The following is an 18,361-nucleotide window of genomic DNA, read 5'->3' as shown; positions in this document are numbered from 1 at the left end:
CTGGTTGCAATGCATGTTTGAAAATGCAGCAAAGCTAAATACCTGATCCTGTCAATATGCCCCTTGTGCTAATTTCTCACCAAGTTTTATGGTAAAGTGGTTGGAACTCATGTTGAGAAGGGATGTTTGGTTCTTTTCACATTGGGGACATGGTTTCACTTTGGTTAGATAAAGAATGTTGGAGTACATGATAGTGATTGTTGAACCACTATGTCTATATTTCATGCCACTAAGCTATGCAAATGATAATGGTAATAATGTCAACTTTTTTTGTAATTTAAATTTACTATAATGAAAGTGGACTTAAGAAAGTATTATTTAAAAAAAACCAATTAAAAATCAATAGTACAGATAAACTTCCTTTTTGCTAAAAGTTGGTGCAAAACTTTAATTAATGTTAATTTTCTAACATTTTTTCTTCCACCATTAATATTAGCAAGTTCGTAGAGTCTGTAATATGCTCACCTATTGGCCAGTCAGGACTTCTATGCATTGAGCCTCCAAGGTCACACAATAGTCAATGAGCAACCTCTGCCTCCAGCCTTTCAGCTTGATGGCTCTAGTCAGGTGGGCCCCATCCTGTGTTTCTTCTCACCCTGGTTGTGTCTTAGGAAGTCCCTAGCTGAGCATGCACAGATGTCAGCCCTAAATATGAGGTGGGAGGCCCCTGGGTACCAGCCATGTGGAATCCACTCTCCTTAGTCACGACCACCTGAGCCAGTGTAAATAGGTAACTGCTGAGGGAGGTGAGGATGGAGGAAGGACCAACATGCAGTGTGGCTACCCAGAGGGGAGAGCACTGCACAGTGTCAGTCGTGGGAGCTGAGCATCAAGGCATGTGTGTGACATCCACAGTGGTGGTGAGCATGGCGGCAATGTCACTACAGTTTTCCTTTCCTCCCACACTGATCCTTCTTATCACACACTGTCATCCACAGGGAAGGAATGTGTTCTTCACACTGTCCTCAGCACAGAGAGATGTCTATGTAGGTGAGGAGCAGGAGGTGGACCTGGATGAGGACAGCATCCAAACATATGATCCTTTATTGAGAGAGTGCTGGGTGGCAGGTGCTAGTGGGTGGTATGTGTACAGTGTTTACATTTGTCTGCCTAATTTTTATCAAGGTATAATTGCCACATTATTATATTTGACATATTGGAAAAGATCAGAGATTTTAGTAACTTGTGGTGGGTGTTCAGGTCAAATAGCTGAAGCCATGTGTGAAGTGCACTGTGGCTTTGAGGCATATGGCATCTTGGCAGGACAGTGCTGACAGGTTGTCCCCTCCACAAGCAACCCTGTGTTTCACCTTGCTGTCTGTGTAGAATGCAATCCCTTTCCTGTGCACTTCCCTTTGGGATTTCTGGTGGATCCCAGGACAGAGCAGTCTGTGGCATCAGTTGCACTGATGTAGGACAGATCAGGCTGGACACCCAAGGTATTTTTAGGAAGCAGGTTTATTTAAATTGCAGTGGTCCCAAGAGTCTAATGACTAAATATCTCTGAACTCTAGATCTGAAAATTATTTGAGATTTATACACAGTTGGGGACAGAGTGTCATAATAGTGGTTGGTTACATGGCAGGTACTCTTTGTCCCATAGTCTTAGGCTTGACAGAGGTTTCACAAGTGTTACCAAGGGAAAAAAATATTACCTTTTATACAAATATCTTTTGAGACAGAGTGTATTACAGCCTTTGTCAGCAAACCTTGCATTTAGAAAGAGGAAACTTCAAACCAGAATATGCTCTCTGCAGAACTCCTGTGAAATCCTGTTGACACTCATTGTGAAAACTTGCTGTCAAAAAGCTTAATTATGATGTTGGCCCTGAAGAAGCTTATATGTTACAATTATGGTGAGGGATCTATTTGTGGCTATATCAGCACCAATTCAGGAAAAATGGCTGAGATGAGCACAAAGATCTAAGATCAAGAGGACACAAATAATCCAGCAAAGACTTCTCTGTGTACCCCACTCCAGGATACCCTTGCAGCTTCCACATCCTCCTGCATTCTGGTAATAAGCCATCTCTATCATATGAAGAGCAAAAGCAGGTCTAGACTGCATTACTACTCAGGAATTTGGAAAGGGTTAAGAATGTACCAGATATGTACCTCAAGCTAAGACCCCTGGATCCAGGTTAAATATTCTGATTTTGGAAAAAAGTCAAAAGTTTAATGCAACACAACCACAGATTTAAAATTTAATTTTTGCTGCTGTTGTCTAGATTCATTCTGTCTTCAACAATGGGAAGGTTGTTAGCATCTCTGAGATTCAATAATGTCATCCAAGGTGATTTCTTGTTGATACAATGACAATGAATCCAGATTAAATAGAAAATCTGTGCTACCTATGTGGTTAATATGTGATGGTAGAATAAAATATGGGCAAAAACAAATTAGATAGAGTTACCCCAAAACAATGGCCGAGATGTTCATTAGCTTATTAAAAGCAAAGTAGGAACAAAGGGAAGTGACAGTAGACCCTTAGAGCCTGGCCTGAGACAAAGTTTTGAATTTCACATCATTTTAATGCTGTAGAGTCCTTCGATCATCATTTTAAGAAGTAGATACACTATTTCTTTAATTACTGAATGCTTAGTTAAAAAATAACTTGGTGACCAAATGAATGTCACTGAGGTATATATTTATTATGATTCATATAGTAAATTTTGTTGTATATATTTTATCCTAATAAGAATGGGCCTTAAAAGCTGATGTATCTTTGAAAAACACAGAAGTGAAAGAAGAAAATTGAGTACACGATTTTCCTCCAAATTACAGCTAGGGTCCAAATCTTAAGTGGACCTTAATTTTCTCTTCTTCATCTTCTTGCATTAATATTGGGAAGTCCTTAGAGATGGGCATTGCGTGGACCAATTAGTCTAATTGTGAGCTCTGTGTATTGAGCTTCCAAGATCCTATATTAGTCCACAGTCAGCCTGTGCCTGCAGCCCTTCAGTGGATGGTTCCTGACCAGTGAGCTGCGTGACTGTGTCTCCTGCAGTGGTTCTGCATCAGGAAGCGCCCAGCTGACAGCGTATTCATAGGAATGCTGGGCACAGAGTCTGAGCATTTATTGGGCACCAGGTATGTGTGGGTCTTGGGATGTGCACTTATTAGTCGTGATCCAGGAGAGAATCATTGTAATCCTGTAAGTACAGAGAGAGCTTTTGGATGTGCTAAGGATTACAGGGAGTAACATTTCCTCATCTTGAGGAAAAATTTCACTGTTTGAGTAGCCAGATGGAAGAACACAAACATGCAGTGTTTTGTGTGGGTTTGTGAAGTTTTGCTTTTTTGTTTAAGGTGAGGGTATTGGATATCATTTTAAAAATTTTGTCTCTACCATACTGGTTTCTGTTTTCCATAGAAATCTCACCCAAAACTGCACAAAATGGGTTGGTTCTTTAAAAGTGTTTTCTTACCTCTATGAAAGGACTAAGATGGTGAAAAGATGATGAGGAGGATGACTGAAGCCAGAGCATAATAAACTGTTATGCAGGACTTCCCAGACTCAGTGCTGAGCAATGTGGTCTATGTCTTTTTTTCATTTCATGCATATCACCATGCTGTAGTTATGCACACCCAATTTATTATACTTTACAATAAACAAAGAAGAACATTATAATTATGGAACTTGTTCATGTTTGTTAGACCAGAAAAAGTGCAGTTTTGTTTGCACTGGGCTGTCTGACCATGGACACAGGGCATCACAGGAGAATCCTGGCAGGCTGTCCCATTGGCAAGCCCACTAGCCATTTCTCTTGCTTACTCTGCTCTTCCTCTTGTGATTCCTGGTGATCACAGGCAGAGCAGTGAGGTCACCTGTTGCATGCACCATGGAAGAACAGCCACAGTTCACAGGAGAGGTCACAGTAGGGGAGGCTGATGATCATTCAGGACAGATCACACATCTGGGCCCCCTCCAGAACCTCCTTGAGCTCATCACATGCTCCTCCTTGCTGGAAAACAACCCTCTCAATCTCAAAGCAAACATAATGTTAGGTTTTGATTTCATTCTCACTCATAAAACTGTAAAGATTCTAAAAATGCCAGAGATTTACCAGTTGTTAAGATCTTTGGACCTATACTGAAAATGTCAAGTGGGAAAGAATAAAAATAAAAGTAATCCATCTATTTCAAAATCTCTCAGTCCCAATCCCTATCTCTGTAAGGAAGTTCACTAGTTTCACTGGTGTCTAGATTCAGCCTTGACATCTGGGTTGATTTCCCATTGATGCAACTGCAGAGTAAGGATAAATACTTTGTTCTCCTATTTGAATAATATGGGATATATGAATAAAATTCAGGCAAAATAAAATCTGGATATTGTTGTTACTGTTAGTTCTTACTAGGTTAATCTTTATGCCACTCAATTAATATGTCCAGTGACCTAAAATGACCATTTTCCTATCTCTGGATGGGCATTTTAATTTTGACCTTACAGATATGTGTGCTGGATATTTGGGAAGAACGTCTCATTTTTTCTATTTTTTGACTCCCTGAGGCCTATGCTCTGCTTGGCACAGGGAGGCATCCAAAATAAGTCTGTTCAGCATTGAACCCCCAGCACCATTTCTTTCCTAAATTGACCAAAATGAATTTGGATTAGCAAATTGTGGCCTCCTGTCTGTACTTTCTTTCCTTTCAGCAGTGTCCATGGGTATAGACCCAAGTTAAAACTGTCTCTCTGTGTCCATGTTTTGGATGTAGAGACTCTTTATTTTCATTTAATATCATCCATAGCAGAAAAAGTTTCAGAAATCATGGCAGAGATTTTCATGGGCTTGAAGAAAGGCAAGGAGGCAGAAGCTGAAGGGCACTTAACACCTCAGCCTTCCACTGAGGCACAGGTCAGAGTTTCACCTCATTCCAGCCTCCACTGCCCTTGACCATGGCTTTCCTCCATAATGCGGATAGTTATCAAATCATGGATTTTTTTATTAAATCACAATGACCAAATATTTGTTGAGTTTCAAATATCCCTTTGGAGATGGTGTTATTTTCTGTGTTTCCATTAAGCAATGAGCAGGGAGAGGAGGAGAGATTTGCACACTGTGCACACACTGGCAGGTGGGATGTGGGTCTGAAATGCTGCCTTCTTGACTCCAGCATGATCTCTTCAGATGGATCCAAGGGAGAGAGTATTTCCTGAATTTGACAAATTTTCTTAAGGATTCATCAAGGAGAGATTATTACTACTTAGGGTGATGCTTCATTTTCCTGATACATATTAGGATTGAGAAGATATGGGTGATACTGGCTATTCTTGAAGGGCATAAATGTAGGTTATTAATAGCAAATTTGAACATGCATTTTTCTATTGGAAATCAATTGCCTAGCCCCAACCAACATATTTATTGGAGTTGGATATTCTTATTTGAGTGACATGGAGATTGGCAGAGGATTTTGAAATGATTATCAAATTAATAAACTATCCAATTAAAAGATTGTGTCCTTTCAACAGATAACACTTTTCATCAGATAAAGACTTTTCAGAAGGTGAGTGTACTCCACAGAGTACCTTCTCAGGTTAATGTAAACTTGCATATTTCATGGGCAATAGGTATTGTTTTGCAGAATACTTAAATTAAGTATTTTAAGTACTTTTAAGGCAACATTATAAACGAAAACTGCATGGTAGATGATTCTGACATGAAAACACCAAGAGAAAATTACACGTCCCCACTTCAAGACAATATCTGTGTCTGGGAGACAGGTTTGCAGGAGAATGGAAAAAGGCAGAAATACTAAGACTCAAATTTCCTATGTAATAATTCAGATATCTAGCCAATGTTAGTCCTGGAACAAGTATTATCAGATTCATATGTTTTAATATAGGTGATAATGTTATGGATAATAAGAATAAGCAATATTCACGGAGCATGTTCTACACACTAGGATATTGTTAGATAGTCGATTTCAGCTGTAGTATAAAAAAAGACCACTCAGAATTTCACATATGGATATGCTGATACAATTAGTGTTGTAATGACATCACTATGTTAGATATCCTAAAATATGCACAGGAAGAACTACAAGTTATGCTACTTGAAAAATTTGTTAAAAAATTTTTCTGATGACAGCCATACAAAGTGGGTAATACCCCCTTTTGACGAATGAGGAGGTTTCCAAGAAGTTGTTACATTATTTCTTATTGTACTCTATTTTATACTGTATCTAATTCTGTCACAGTGAGAAATTATAAATAATGAACCTAAGTATATTTCATGTAGCCTAAATAGGAGAATTGAATCAATGTGTCAGGAATGACTGACCAGAAAATCTATGAAGAAGAAATAAGTAGATTGGAAATGAAACTTGGAGTTTTGAGTCTTTACTTAGTGTTTGGATCATCAACAATGTTCTTAAGGGTTTGAGATCAAAAAACTATGATCCAGTTTTATCAAGCCAGATGGAGTACAGAATCAAGAAAATGAAAAAAAAATCAAGGGGCATTTTATATAACAGATATTTTGCTGATATTATATGGGTTGATAAAAATAAACCTGCATAAAATAAAACTATTCAAAGGAGATTCTTACAGTCTATGATTTTAAAATTATTGACAGGTACAGTGCACACTAATGCCACATTGTGGTCAGCAATTTTATTCATGTAATCGTGTTTATCCAAATTTAAAGTTCACCAAGGATAGGATTTTTATTTATGTTACTTAATTTTTAATTAGAAAACTTTAATGAACAAAGGAGGCTAATGAGAATGATGAGAACCCTTTGCAAAAAATGGGTCCATACTGCTTTCTTGTTATGATCCCTCAACCTTGATCTAGTTGTCAGGAAAAGCAGTCCTTATGCAGTCTCAAATATCTTGTAAAAGGACTTTGTTGAAAGGCCTTAGAAACAAAGGAGGTATATCAAACTGCTTCTTAATTTCCTTTTTTTCTTAAAGATAAGCAATACTTCATTGTTTGATCATGAATTTATTCCCTCCTTTGCTTCTGGACTTCTACATTGCTCAGTTCAATGTCTCTCAAGTGAGTATGGAAAGAGGGGTGGATGATGGAGATGGGTTTTTTCACTATTGAGAATTATTGTTGAAGGTTTGTGGACCTAAATCTTGAGCACCTTCCTGAGCAAACTTGATTTCAATGTTTCCAGAATGAGGGGTGCCTGTTTTATGTATTTTTAAACACTTTCTTTGCTTTTCAAAAGGTGTCCAAGAAACATACAAGCGCAAAATTTAACCCGTGTCTCTGAATTCCTACTCATGAGCTTCTCAGAGGATCCAGACCTGCAGCCCATCCTCTTTGTACTATTCCTGTGCATGTACCTGGTCACCATCCTGGGAAACCTGCTCATCATCCTGGCTGTCTGCTCTGACTCCCACCTCCACACCCCCATGTACTTCTTCCTCTCCAACCTGTCCTTGGCTGACATTGGTTTCATTTCTACCACGGTTCCAAACATGATTGTAAACATTCAAACTCACAATGATATCATCTCCTATGAAGGATGCCTGACACAGATGTCTCTTTTTACCATTCTTGTCTGTATGGATTATATGCTTCTGTCTGTGATGGCCTATGACCGGTTTGTGGCCATCTGTCACCCCCTACGTTATCCAGTCATTATGAACCCTCGCCTCTGTGGCTTCTTAATTTTGGGGTCATTTTTGCTGAGTCTTTTGGACTCCCAGCTGCACAATTTGATGATCTTAAAAGTTACCAGCTTCAAGGATGTGGAAATTTCCAATTTCTACTGTGACCCTTCTGAACTTCTGAATCTTTCCTGTTCTCACAACTTCTCTGATGACTTTGCCAAGTATGTTCTTATTGCCATCTATGGCCTTTTCCCCATCTCAGGGATCCTTTTCTCTTATTATAAAATTATTTCCTCCATTCTGAGGATCCCATCCTCAGGTGGGAAGTACAAAGCCTTCTCTACCTGTGGCTCTCACCTGTCAGTGTTTTGCTTATTTTTAGGAACAGGCTTTGCAGTGTATTTTGGATCAGCTGTATCACATTCTCCCAGGAAGGATGCAGTGGCCTCCGTGATGTACACTGTGGTCACCCCCATGCTGAACCCCTTCATCTACAGCCTGAGGAACAGGGACATTAAAAGTGCCCTGAGGAGGCTGCAGATCAGGACAGTCTAATCCCAGCCCCTGTGGGGTCTGGTTGCCATGCATTTTTGAAAATGCAACAAAGACAAATACCTAGTCCTGTCCATGTGCCCCACATGCTAATTTCTCACCAAGTTTTATAGTAGAATGGTTGGAACTCATCCTGGGAAAAATTAAGAAATAGTTCTGTAGGTGTCTGGACCTTGAATGTGAACAGCTGTTAGAAATTGGTCTGTTTGAATCTGGAATGCCCCTCAAAGACTTGCATGTTGGAGTCTTTGTCTTAATAACAGCAGTGTTCAAATGCTGGATGAAAAGTGGTCCATGAGACCTCTAACCTTATCTGTGGATTGAATTCCCCCCCCAACCCTTCCCCTCTTTCCCTTTTTTCTTCCTTCTTTTCTTTTTTCTTTCTTATTTCCAATACAACTTTTCCCTCTTTTAAGTGATTTTCCTCAGGTATTTTTTTCCACAGTAACCGAAAGGTGACTAACACATACACCAAACAACTCGGGTGCATCTGCATATTATATTAAGGCTCACTTATATGGTATGGAGAAGGACACAAATTTTGAAAGTTTCATTGTAATCAGAAGCTAAAAAAACAAATGATGTTTTTCTCTGGGGTAATGCCACATAGCATTTTAAAGCTTTCAAAATAAATGTATGTACTCTTTAGAGAAACTTTAAACTACATGTTGAAACAAATCAGCACATTGCAGGGCAATAGGTGTTTTGTTGCATACTACCTAGGTGAGATTACTCTTTTAGGCATGTGCTTAAGAAAACTGTTTATGTATACAAAAATAAATGCAGATATGAAAACTGTGCCAGGAAAATCTACCCTCAATTCTGACAGTAATTGCCTCTGGGGCAGAAATATGCAAGTGGATAGTATCATACAGAGATGCCAAGACCTGGAATTTTATAGGAAGTCATTAAAACTCCTACAAGATCTAGTTGTCAAGAACAGTGATTATAATTTTTTTGATGATGAAGTGGATTTCTGCAGTTTTTCCTTGACATTTTTATCGGTGCATTTTAGTTGTGTGCAGTGTTGGGATCTATTGTTACATATTTGTACATGCACACAATATAACAACAGAATTTGGTCAGTATAACTCCCCAGCACTCCCCCTCCATCCCTTCTTCCCTTCCTCTCCCTGTTCATTTCCTCTACTCTCCTGACCTCCCTTTGCCATGCAATAACCCCTGCCTTTCTTTCCCTTTCTCCTCTATAGCTTCCACAAATGAAAGAAAACATGTGATCCTTGACCTTCTGAGTTTGACTTACTCCACTTAATGTAATGTTCTCATGTTCCACCCATTTTTCTGCAAATGACATAATATCATTTTTCCTTATGGCTGAATAAAACTCCATTCTGTATATTTGCCACCTTTCTTTATCCATTTATTCAATGATGGACACCTATTTTCCCTTTATGTTACATTTTAAAAAATTCAATGAAGAATATTAATCCTACAGGATAGTGGTCTTACTGTGGTGTATTGATACATGCATGTGACATACTTGGTCAGTGATACTCCTAAGCCCTTTCCTGTCTGTCACCTCTTCCCTTCCTGTGCACACTTCTTTCAACCATAACCCTCTGCCTCCTACTTCACGACAAGTAATCCTTTCATCTCACTATGAAGTCATTTCCTGCATTGGAACAATCCCATCCACAGGTGAGAAGGGTGAAGCATTTTTGTGTGGGACTCCCCTGTCATTTATTTGTTAGTTTTATGTCTCTAGCATGGAAGTGTCTTGTGTTGCAACTGTGTCACATTCTTCCAGTGATGTGGCCTTTCTGGTGGACTAAGTGATGTATCCCACGGGCACCTCTATGCTGTATCCTTCCTGTGCAGCCTGAGGAACTCAACATTAATGCCCCCTCTGGAAGCTCTGCAGCAGAACTGTCTAATTTCAGGACCTGAGGCATCCAGCTGGGATGTATGTCAGAAAATGCAGCAAGATTAACATATTTCCTATAAATCCAGCTTCCTAGAGCATGTTATTTTTGTATGTTGACGGGTTTAATTCCTTATATTTCATAAGCAAACGGTGATCACCAAGGTTGTGGCATTTTTAAAATGGATTCCCAAGTTTGGTTTGAGTGGATGAAAAATTTCTGGAGATGTTTAATGGTAATAGTTGCACAAAAATGTGAATGTAACTAATGCCACCCAAGCATTGACTTGACATGGTTAACATGGTAATTTTTGTTGTTTATATTTTCTTCTAATAAAATAGACATAAAATCAGATGAATCTCTGCAAAATTTGTAAGTGGAAGAAGTGAAGCATGTGTATGAGATTCCTTCTAAGCAGAGGGAGGGTCCACATGTTTTGTGGACATTCATTTCTCCCTCTGCTGCCCCTCCCCATCTCCTCTTCTTCCTCTTCCTCCTCTTCTCATCCATTTACATTAGGAGGTTCTTTGAGACTGGGATAACGTGAACCAATTTGGCTAATTAGGAGCTCTGCATTAAGCCTCCAAGACAATATAATATTCAGTAATCAGGCTGTGCCAGCCGTCCTTCTGTGAGTGGTTCATGTCCAGTGATCTCTGTAGCTTAATCTCCCTGTGACACTCTTCACCAGGAGGCAGCTATATAATAATGCAGTACTCCGATGAATCCTGAAGACACAGTCAGAGCTTTCACTGGGCATCAGGCATGGGAATGTCTTTATTTCTGCACTTGTGCATGAACAGAGACACATCAACCAATAAGTGCAAAGGGATCACATGCATTAGGGGAGGATTCATGGAAGTATTCTTTCCTTATCATGAGAACAAACATGATAGTTTAGGTAACCTGACCCATGTGCATCCTAATATGCAAACTTTCAACTATGAGAATTGAGACCGTTTATGTTCTTGTTTATGGTGCAGATACCAGAAACCTTATTCAAAATTTGCTTTTTACCCCACACTATATCTACCTTTCATAAAAGTCTCACCCATAATAGCAAAATGTGGATCTTTATAAACAGTTCCAAAGCCTTCTAAAAAGATTAGGAAGGTGATGTGAGGATGAGACAGAGGCCAAGAGTAACCCTCATATCATGGACTGATAGAGAGGGCTTCCTGCCCACCAGCACTGAGTGCTCTGAGTCACTCATTAATTTTTATGCATATCATCTTTATATATATATATATATATATACATATATATATATATATCTCCACATTAGTATTATTTTACAGAAAATGAAAGGCCACATTATATTTATGTAAATAAAATTATACCAGTTATTAGGAAAAAATGAAGCCATGTTTGAATTGGTCTATCTGGTTATGGACACAGAGCTTCATACCAGGAGAATCCTGGCAGATTGTCCCCTTCACAACCCCAACAGTCATTTCACGTCTTGTCACTCCAGGAGGAGACCTCTTGTTCATTGTCCTCTGCCTTTTGTGGGTTCCTGGTGGGTCACAGGACAGAATAGTGGGTGAAGTCAATTGTATCCATAATAGAAAGAGTAGCCAGGAATCAAGTGCAAAAATTGCCAAAAGAGTAGCTGTGTCTCAATTCTGCTCAGATCTCTGTCTTGGCTCCCTTGCAGGACTTCCTTGAAGCTGACCACTGTCTCCTCCATTCTTATAATCACTCCATTCAGCTTTTAAAGGACTCACAGAGTCTAGTCTTGATTTGGTTCCTTGATTTGGCAAGGAAATGAGAAAAAATTTAAAAATGTACTTGGTGAAGACAGCTGATCCTCTGCTTAATACTTCCTGTTGGCTGGGGGACAATAAAAACATCAATGGATTGGACTCAAAATCAGACAATTTAAATTTAAATCCTGTCTATGTCACTTATTTCTGCTTTGGCATAGGACAAGTTTTTAGTGTCCCTGAGACTCAGTGGACACTGAAATATGAATGCATTTTTTTTAAAAAATATTATTTATTATTTATAGTGATGAGGTTAATCTTCATAGTATTTACTGATAAAGGGATTAAAATAGAAACCCTTAATTTTATTTCAATGTAATCTATGAGTCAACATTAAATATCCTGAGACCTGAAGTTACCATTTTTCTATTTCAATGAGAGTTTTCTTTCTTTTTTCTTTTTCTTTTTTCTTTTTGTACCAGGGATTGAACACAGGGGCACTCAACTGCTGAGCCACATTCCCAGCCATTTTGTTTTTTATTTTTTTTTTTTATTTTGAGACATGGTCTGGCTGAGTTGCTTACGGCCTCGCTAAGTTGGTGAGGCTGGCATTGAACTTACCATCCTCCTGTCTAAGCCTGTGAGCTGCTGGGATCGCCCAGCAGGGCATTTTAATTTTGATACTGTTGATGTCTGTGCTGTGTAATTGGGGAAGACTTTTTTTTTCTTTCTTTACTAATTCTCAAGAGATGATCTTTGCTTGCCACAGAGGAGGCATCAAAACTCTATTAAAGTTTGAATCACTCTTTCCTTTGGTCACTAAACTGACCCTATATCCATTTAAAAAAATGCACTTGGTATTTTCTGTCTGTACTGTCACCCCTCTTGTCCCCCTAGAACTAGAGACAAGTTAAAATAGCTCTTTTTTGTCGCCACATCATGGACTCACAGCACATTAATTTTATTTGAACACCATCTACAAGATTCAGTTTTTGAAAGAAGAAAGCTGAGATTGTAATGAGGATGAAAAAGAGAAAAGAGGCCAAAATAAAAGGGAGAGAGGAATCCCATAAAAATAGAAGGGAGACAGTGGAGTAAGGGAAAGGGTGGGGCAGAGAGAGCAAATTGTATTCTAACCATAATTATATATCTATGTCAAAATGAACCCCAATATGATGTATAACTACAATGTACTAATAAAAACAGAAAAAGATTTCATCCCAAGGTATCAGAATATAATGTGGTATATTAAACTCCTTCTTTATTCCTTGTTATCAGAATGATATTTTCCATAATGAGGATTGCTATAACTTATTCTTCGTTTTCATTTCTCTGACTGTGTATGATGTAGTGTCGTCCCATATGTGCAGTTCTACATGTATCTAGGGTTATGATGTCCATCTCATTCCACATCTTTCCTGTCCCCATAAAACATGGATTCTTTATTTGCAAATATGGAATTTAAATGTATACAGAGTGCTCGGTGCCTGATTGTGTATTTCTACTCTCCCAAAGTGTCTGAGGAATATGAAGCACAAAATCTAATATGTGTCTCTGAATTCCAACCATCAAGTCTTAGGGAACCCTGACCTGCAACTCAACTTCTTTGGACTGTTCCTGTCCAGATACCTGGTCACAGTGCTTGGGAACCTACTCATCATCCTGGCTGTCAGCCTAGACTTCCACCTCCACACCCCTTTTTACTTCTTGCTCTTTAATGTGTGTTCAACTTACATCTGTTTTCCATCATGATGGTCCCAAAGATGGCTGTGGATATGCAAACCAATAGCACAGTCATCAGTTATGTGGCTGCCTGACACAGATGTCTCTTTATAATTTCTGCATGTATGGATGTTCTGCTTCTGATGGTGATGGCTCCTGACTGATTTGTGGCCATTTGTCACCCCTGGCATTATCCAGTCATGAGGAATGCCTGCCTCTGTGACTTCTTAGTTTTGTGTCAGTTTTGTTTAGCCTTATAGACTCCCAGCTACACAATTTAGTAGTCTTACATTTTATCTACTTCAAAGATGTGGAGCTTTCTAACTTCTTCTGAGAACCTTCTCCACTCCTTAATCTTACCTGTCCTGATGCTTCATCTAATAACACAGTGAAGAATTTTGTTGGTATTTGTTTTTTTTTTCCATCTCAGAGATCCTTTTCACTTATTATAAAATTATTTCCTCCATTCTAAGAGTCTCATCATCATGTTTGAAGTATACAGCCTTCTCCACATGTGGGCCTGAATATTGTTATGGGACAAGCCATGGTGTGTACTTTGTTTCAGGTGTGTCACAATCTTCCAGAAAGAGTTTTTACATGTTGTCCTGTAAGTTTGTAGATTTAATTTCTCAACACATTTACTAATAGAATGGTAGTAGCCAGTGTTATGGTGGAGAGGAATGTGGAGTTTTAAAAATGGGTGCAGCTTCCACATATGAGAGAAAACATTTGACCATTGACTTTCTGAGTCTGGCTTATTTCACTTAATTTGCTGTTCTCTAGTTCCATACATCTACCAGAAAATGCAATGATTTTTTTTAATTTATGGCTAAGAAGAACTCCATGTGTACAACAACCATTTTTTCTTTATACATTCATCTGTTGACAGTCACCTTGGCTTTTCCATAACTGTAGTGAATTGCCCTACTATAGACACTCACGTGGCTGTATCACTATAGTATGTTGATTTTAATTCTTTAAGATAAATACCAGGAATAGGAGAGCTGGATTATATGGTTGCTCCATTCCTAGTCTTCTGAGGAATCTCTATACTGATTTGCAGAATATTTGTGCTGATTTTCAGCCCCACCAACAATGTATGAGAGTATTTTTCCCCCACATCTTCACCAGAATTTATTATTATTTGTTTTCTTCATAATGGCCATTCTCACTGAAGAGAGATGAAATATCAATGAAGTTTTTATTTGCATATTCCTGATTTCTTGGGTTGTTAAACATTTTCTCATATGTATGCTGGCCATTTGTATTTTTTATTTTGAGAGCTGTGTGTTTAGTTCTTTTGTCCATATATTAATTATTTGTTTTTTGGTATTAAGTTTCTGAGTTCTCCATATATTGTGTATATTAATCATCTGTTGGAGGAGAATTTGGAAAAGATTTTTTTTCCCATTTTGTAGTCTCTCTGGTCATGGAGGCTAGACAAAAATAGGAAAAATATGGGGTGGGGGAGTCCCATAAAAATAAGAGGGAGATCAGTGGAGTAGAGAAAGTAAATCAAGGGGGAGGGAAGAAAGAACTGGAAAACAGGATGGTGGAATGGAATTGACCAAATTATGCTGTGTGCATTCATAAATATACCACAGTGAATTTCACCTTTACTTGTATCCATAAAGCACTGATTAAAAAATTATAACTAGATGGAAGGAAGACAAGTGGGGAGGAGGAGGGGGACAGGAGGAGGGATGAGGGAAGGTAAAGGGAGGTACTGACTGGGGATTGAAGTGGACAAATTACATTCCATGCTGATGTGATTATGTCAAAATGAAACCCGATATAGGGTATAACTGTAATGCACTAAGAAACACATAAAAATTGTAAAAATGGGTACAAAGTTTCAGTTTGGTAAGATGGAAATTTTCTGTAGATTGTCAATGGTGTTAGTTGCATCATAACAAGAAAGTAATTCCCAATGAGCTGTACACTTAAAATTGGTGAGAGATGTAAATTTTTTGAAATTAAAATTTAATTACAATGAAAGGGATATAAAAATCAAATACATCTTGCTAAGAAAGGAAATAAATGAAGAATGCACATGAAATTTCTTTCCCATAGAGGAAGAGCCAGAAAGAGTTGGTGGACATTCATTTTCTTCTCTACTTCTTTCTCCATTAATATAGGAAGTCCTTAGGGATTGGAATAACATGGGCCAATTTGGCTGATTATGAGTTCTGTGGTTTGAGCCTCCAAGTTTACACAATTGTCAGCAATCTGCTGTTCCTCTAGTTCTTCAGTGAAGTCTGCCATCCAGTGGGCTCCATACTTGTGTCTCCTCTTTCCATGGCTGTGTGCATCAGGAAGCTCCTGAGAATGCATTGAAATAAATACTGGGGACAGAACAAAGTGCTCACTAGGCATGAGGCAGGGGAGATCTCGTCATGGCCCAGTAGGCACACAGCATAAACCAGTAAGTGCTAACAAGATTCTGGGTGGATAAAGGCCAATTAGAAAGCCAGTTTTTCCCTCATCAGGACAAACATGACAGTTTAGGTGGCCACATGGGAGGATACCAACGTGCTAAGTTTCAATTGTATGTATAACTATGGTGCACTAATAGTAAAAATCTCCACAGGTGAACATATTAACTAATGAGCCCCCAAACCATTAACATTTAAAAGATTTTAAAAATACTCTCTTATAACAGAAACAGGAGGTAACTATCACTGCCATTTTATAGATGATGCAAATATCCTGGCTGCTTACATTATTTCTTTTATTTTTCTCTTTGGCATATTTTCCTAATTAAATCCTAAAAAATAACCTAGTTTCCTTCAAGTAGGTGAAGTAAGTAATTGCAATCCATGTATCAGGGAATATTCATGTGAAAATCTATTAAGTAGAAATAATGTTGGGACATAAACCTATGCTTGGGCCTTTCTTTGGTACTAAGATCTTAAACTGTAAATTTGATAGGTTATGATCTGAAATTCCATGAAGAAGTATTCAAGGCCCCAATCAAGTCCAATGTAGAAATATTACAAAAGAATAAAAAAGAACATTTTTATATATCATATATTTCATGAATTATCCCAAATAAGCCTGTATAAAAATAAAATATTCAAAGAAGGTTCTTATCTTTTAATATCTATAAATTATTGACAGTTTCAGTGTACAATAATGTCACATTTTATATCAATAAAAAATAATGTAAGCAGCCAGGATATTTGCACCATCAGTGGTACCACTGATTATGTGAACTTAACCATGTTTATCAAAATGGGGTGCAGGAGGAGAGAATAAGGAAGTAATTGGAAATTAAACTGTCCAAATTTTATTATGCACAAATATGTCACAGTGAACCACACTATTAGTTTCAATTATTACAAAACCATAAAAAATTTGAAGTCCACAAAAGCTAAGAATACTTGTATAATTTTTTAAGTACACATTTAAAGAGGAGGGGAATCAGAAAAATAAAATCTCTAGAAGAAAAACTGCACATAAAATGTTTTCTGACTGAAAACAATCAACGTTGATTCAATTGTAAGAGAATGCAGAACTTAATGTTTTTAATATTGTAACTCAAAGAATTTGTCCCCAAGGACTTAGAATGAAGCAAGATATATTGGGCAACTTCTTAATTTCCTTTCATTAGAATTATTTTTTTAGAATGATTTTTTTCCTAAATATGAGGAGGCCTATTACCCTTTATATATTTTCTTTTCTGAAAGGGTAGGCTGCATTTTCTTGTGATTATGGACTTATTTTCTCTAATACTCCTGGTGTTCTAATATGGTTCATTTGAGTGTTCATATGTAGGTACAAATGGAAGGACAGGTCTAACACAGAAATCAATAATGAAAGTGTCTAAAAAAATTGGATTTTCCATAAATGTTTTGTTCAAAGAGTATTGACTTCAAGTTTGAATACTTGTGAATACATGAATTCAAATGAATTCAAATTAATACAGAGTGCTGGGTTCCTGTTTATGCACTTCCTTTCCCCAACATCTCTCCCCACCCTTCCCAAGGTGTCCAACAAATACAGAACTACAAAATCTGACGCGTGTCTCAGAATTCCATCTCCTGGGACTCTCAGAGGATCCAGACCTGTGGCCCATCCTCTTTGGACTGTTCCTGACCATGTACCTGGTCACAGACCTTGGGAACCTGCTCATCATCCTGGCTGTCAGCTCTGAGTCCCACCTCCACACCCCCTGTACTTCTTCCTCTCCAACCTGTCCTTGGTTGACATTTGTTTCTCCTCCACCATAGTTCCAAAGATGACTGTGGACATCCTAACTCAGAGCAGAGTCATCTCCTATGTGAGCTGCCTGACACAGATGTTTCTTTTTATCATTTTTTTGCATGTATGGTTGATTTTCTATTGACTGTGATGGCCTATGACCGCTTTTTGGCCATCTGTCACCCCCTGCATTACTCAGTCATTATGAGCCCTCACCTCTGTTGCTTCTTAGTTTTGGTGTCATTTTTGGTTAGCCTTTTTGACTCCCAGCTACACAATTTGATTGTCTTACAATTCACATATTTCAAGGATTCGAAAATTTCTAATTTCTTCTGTGACCCTTCCCAACTCCTTAATCTTAGCTGTTCTGGTACTTTTTCTAATAACATTGTCAAGTATGTTATTGGTGCCTTTTATAGTTTCCTCCCCATCTCAGGAATTCTTTTTTCTTACTATAAAATTGTTTCCTCCATTCTGAGGATCCAGTCATCAGGGGGGAAGTACAAAGCCTTCTCTACCGGTGGGTCTCACCTGGCAGTTGTTTGTCTATTTTATGGAATAGCCTTTGGAGTGTACTTTGGATCAGCTGTGTCACATTCTCCCAGAAATGGTGTGGTGGCCTCTGTGATGTACACTGTGGTCACTCCCATGCTGAACCCCTTCATCTACAGCCTGAGGAACAGGGACATTAAGAGTGCCCTGAAGAGATTGCACAGGAGAACAGTCTAA

General features: G+C 38.3%; 1 protein-coding gene and 1 pseudogene across 1 annotated transcript; both read left to right on the top strand.

Annotated features, from left to right (window-relative positions):
* Positions 1-7,185: 7,185 nt before the first annotated feature.
* LOC124092330 (olfactory receptor 7E24-like) lies at positions 7,186-8,121 on the top strand. Its single transcript, XM_046443787.1, has one exon. The coding sequence runs from the start codon at positions 7,234-7,236 to the stop codon at positions 8,119-8,121; it is 888 nt and encodes a 295-aa protein (XP_046299743.1). The 5' UTR covers positions 7,186-7,233.
* A 7,704-nt stretch (positions 8,122-15,825) lies between these two features.
* LOC124092253 (olfactory receptor 7E24-like) lies at positions 15,826-18,361 on the top strand (annotated as a pseudogene).

The sequence above is a fragment of the Marmota monax genome, unplaced genomic scaffold, assembly GCF_021218885.2.
Source record: "Marmota monax isolate L192 unplaced genomic scaffold, Marmota_monax_Labrador192_F-V1.1 WCK01_AAM20220418_F8-fsc00102, whole genome shotgun sequence".
In the NCBI taxonomy this organism is placed as follows: domain Eukaryota; kingdom Metazoa; phylum Chordata; class Mammalia; order Rodentia; family Sciuridae; genus Marmota; species Marmota monax.
Note: the sequence above shows the minus strand (reverse complement) of the source record. Positions and strands in the feature narration are given on the sequence as shown.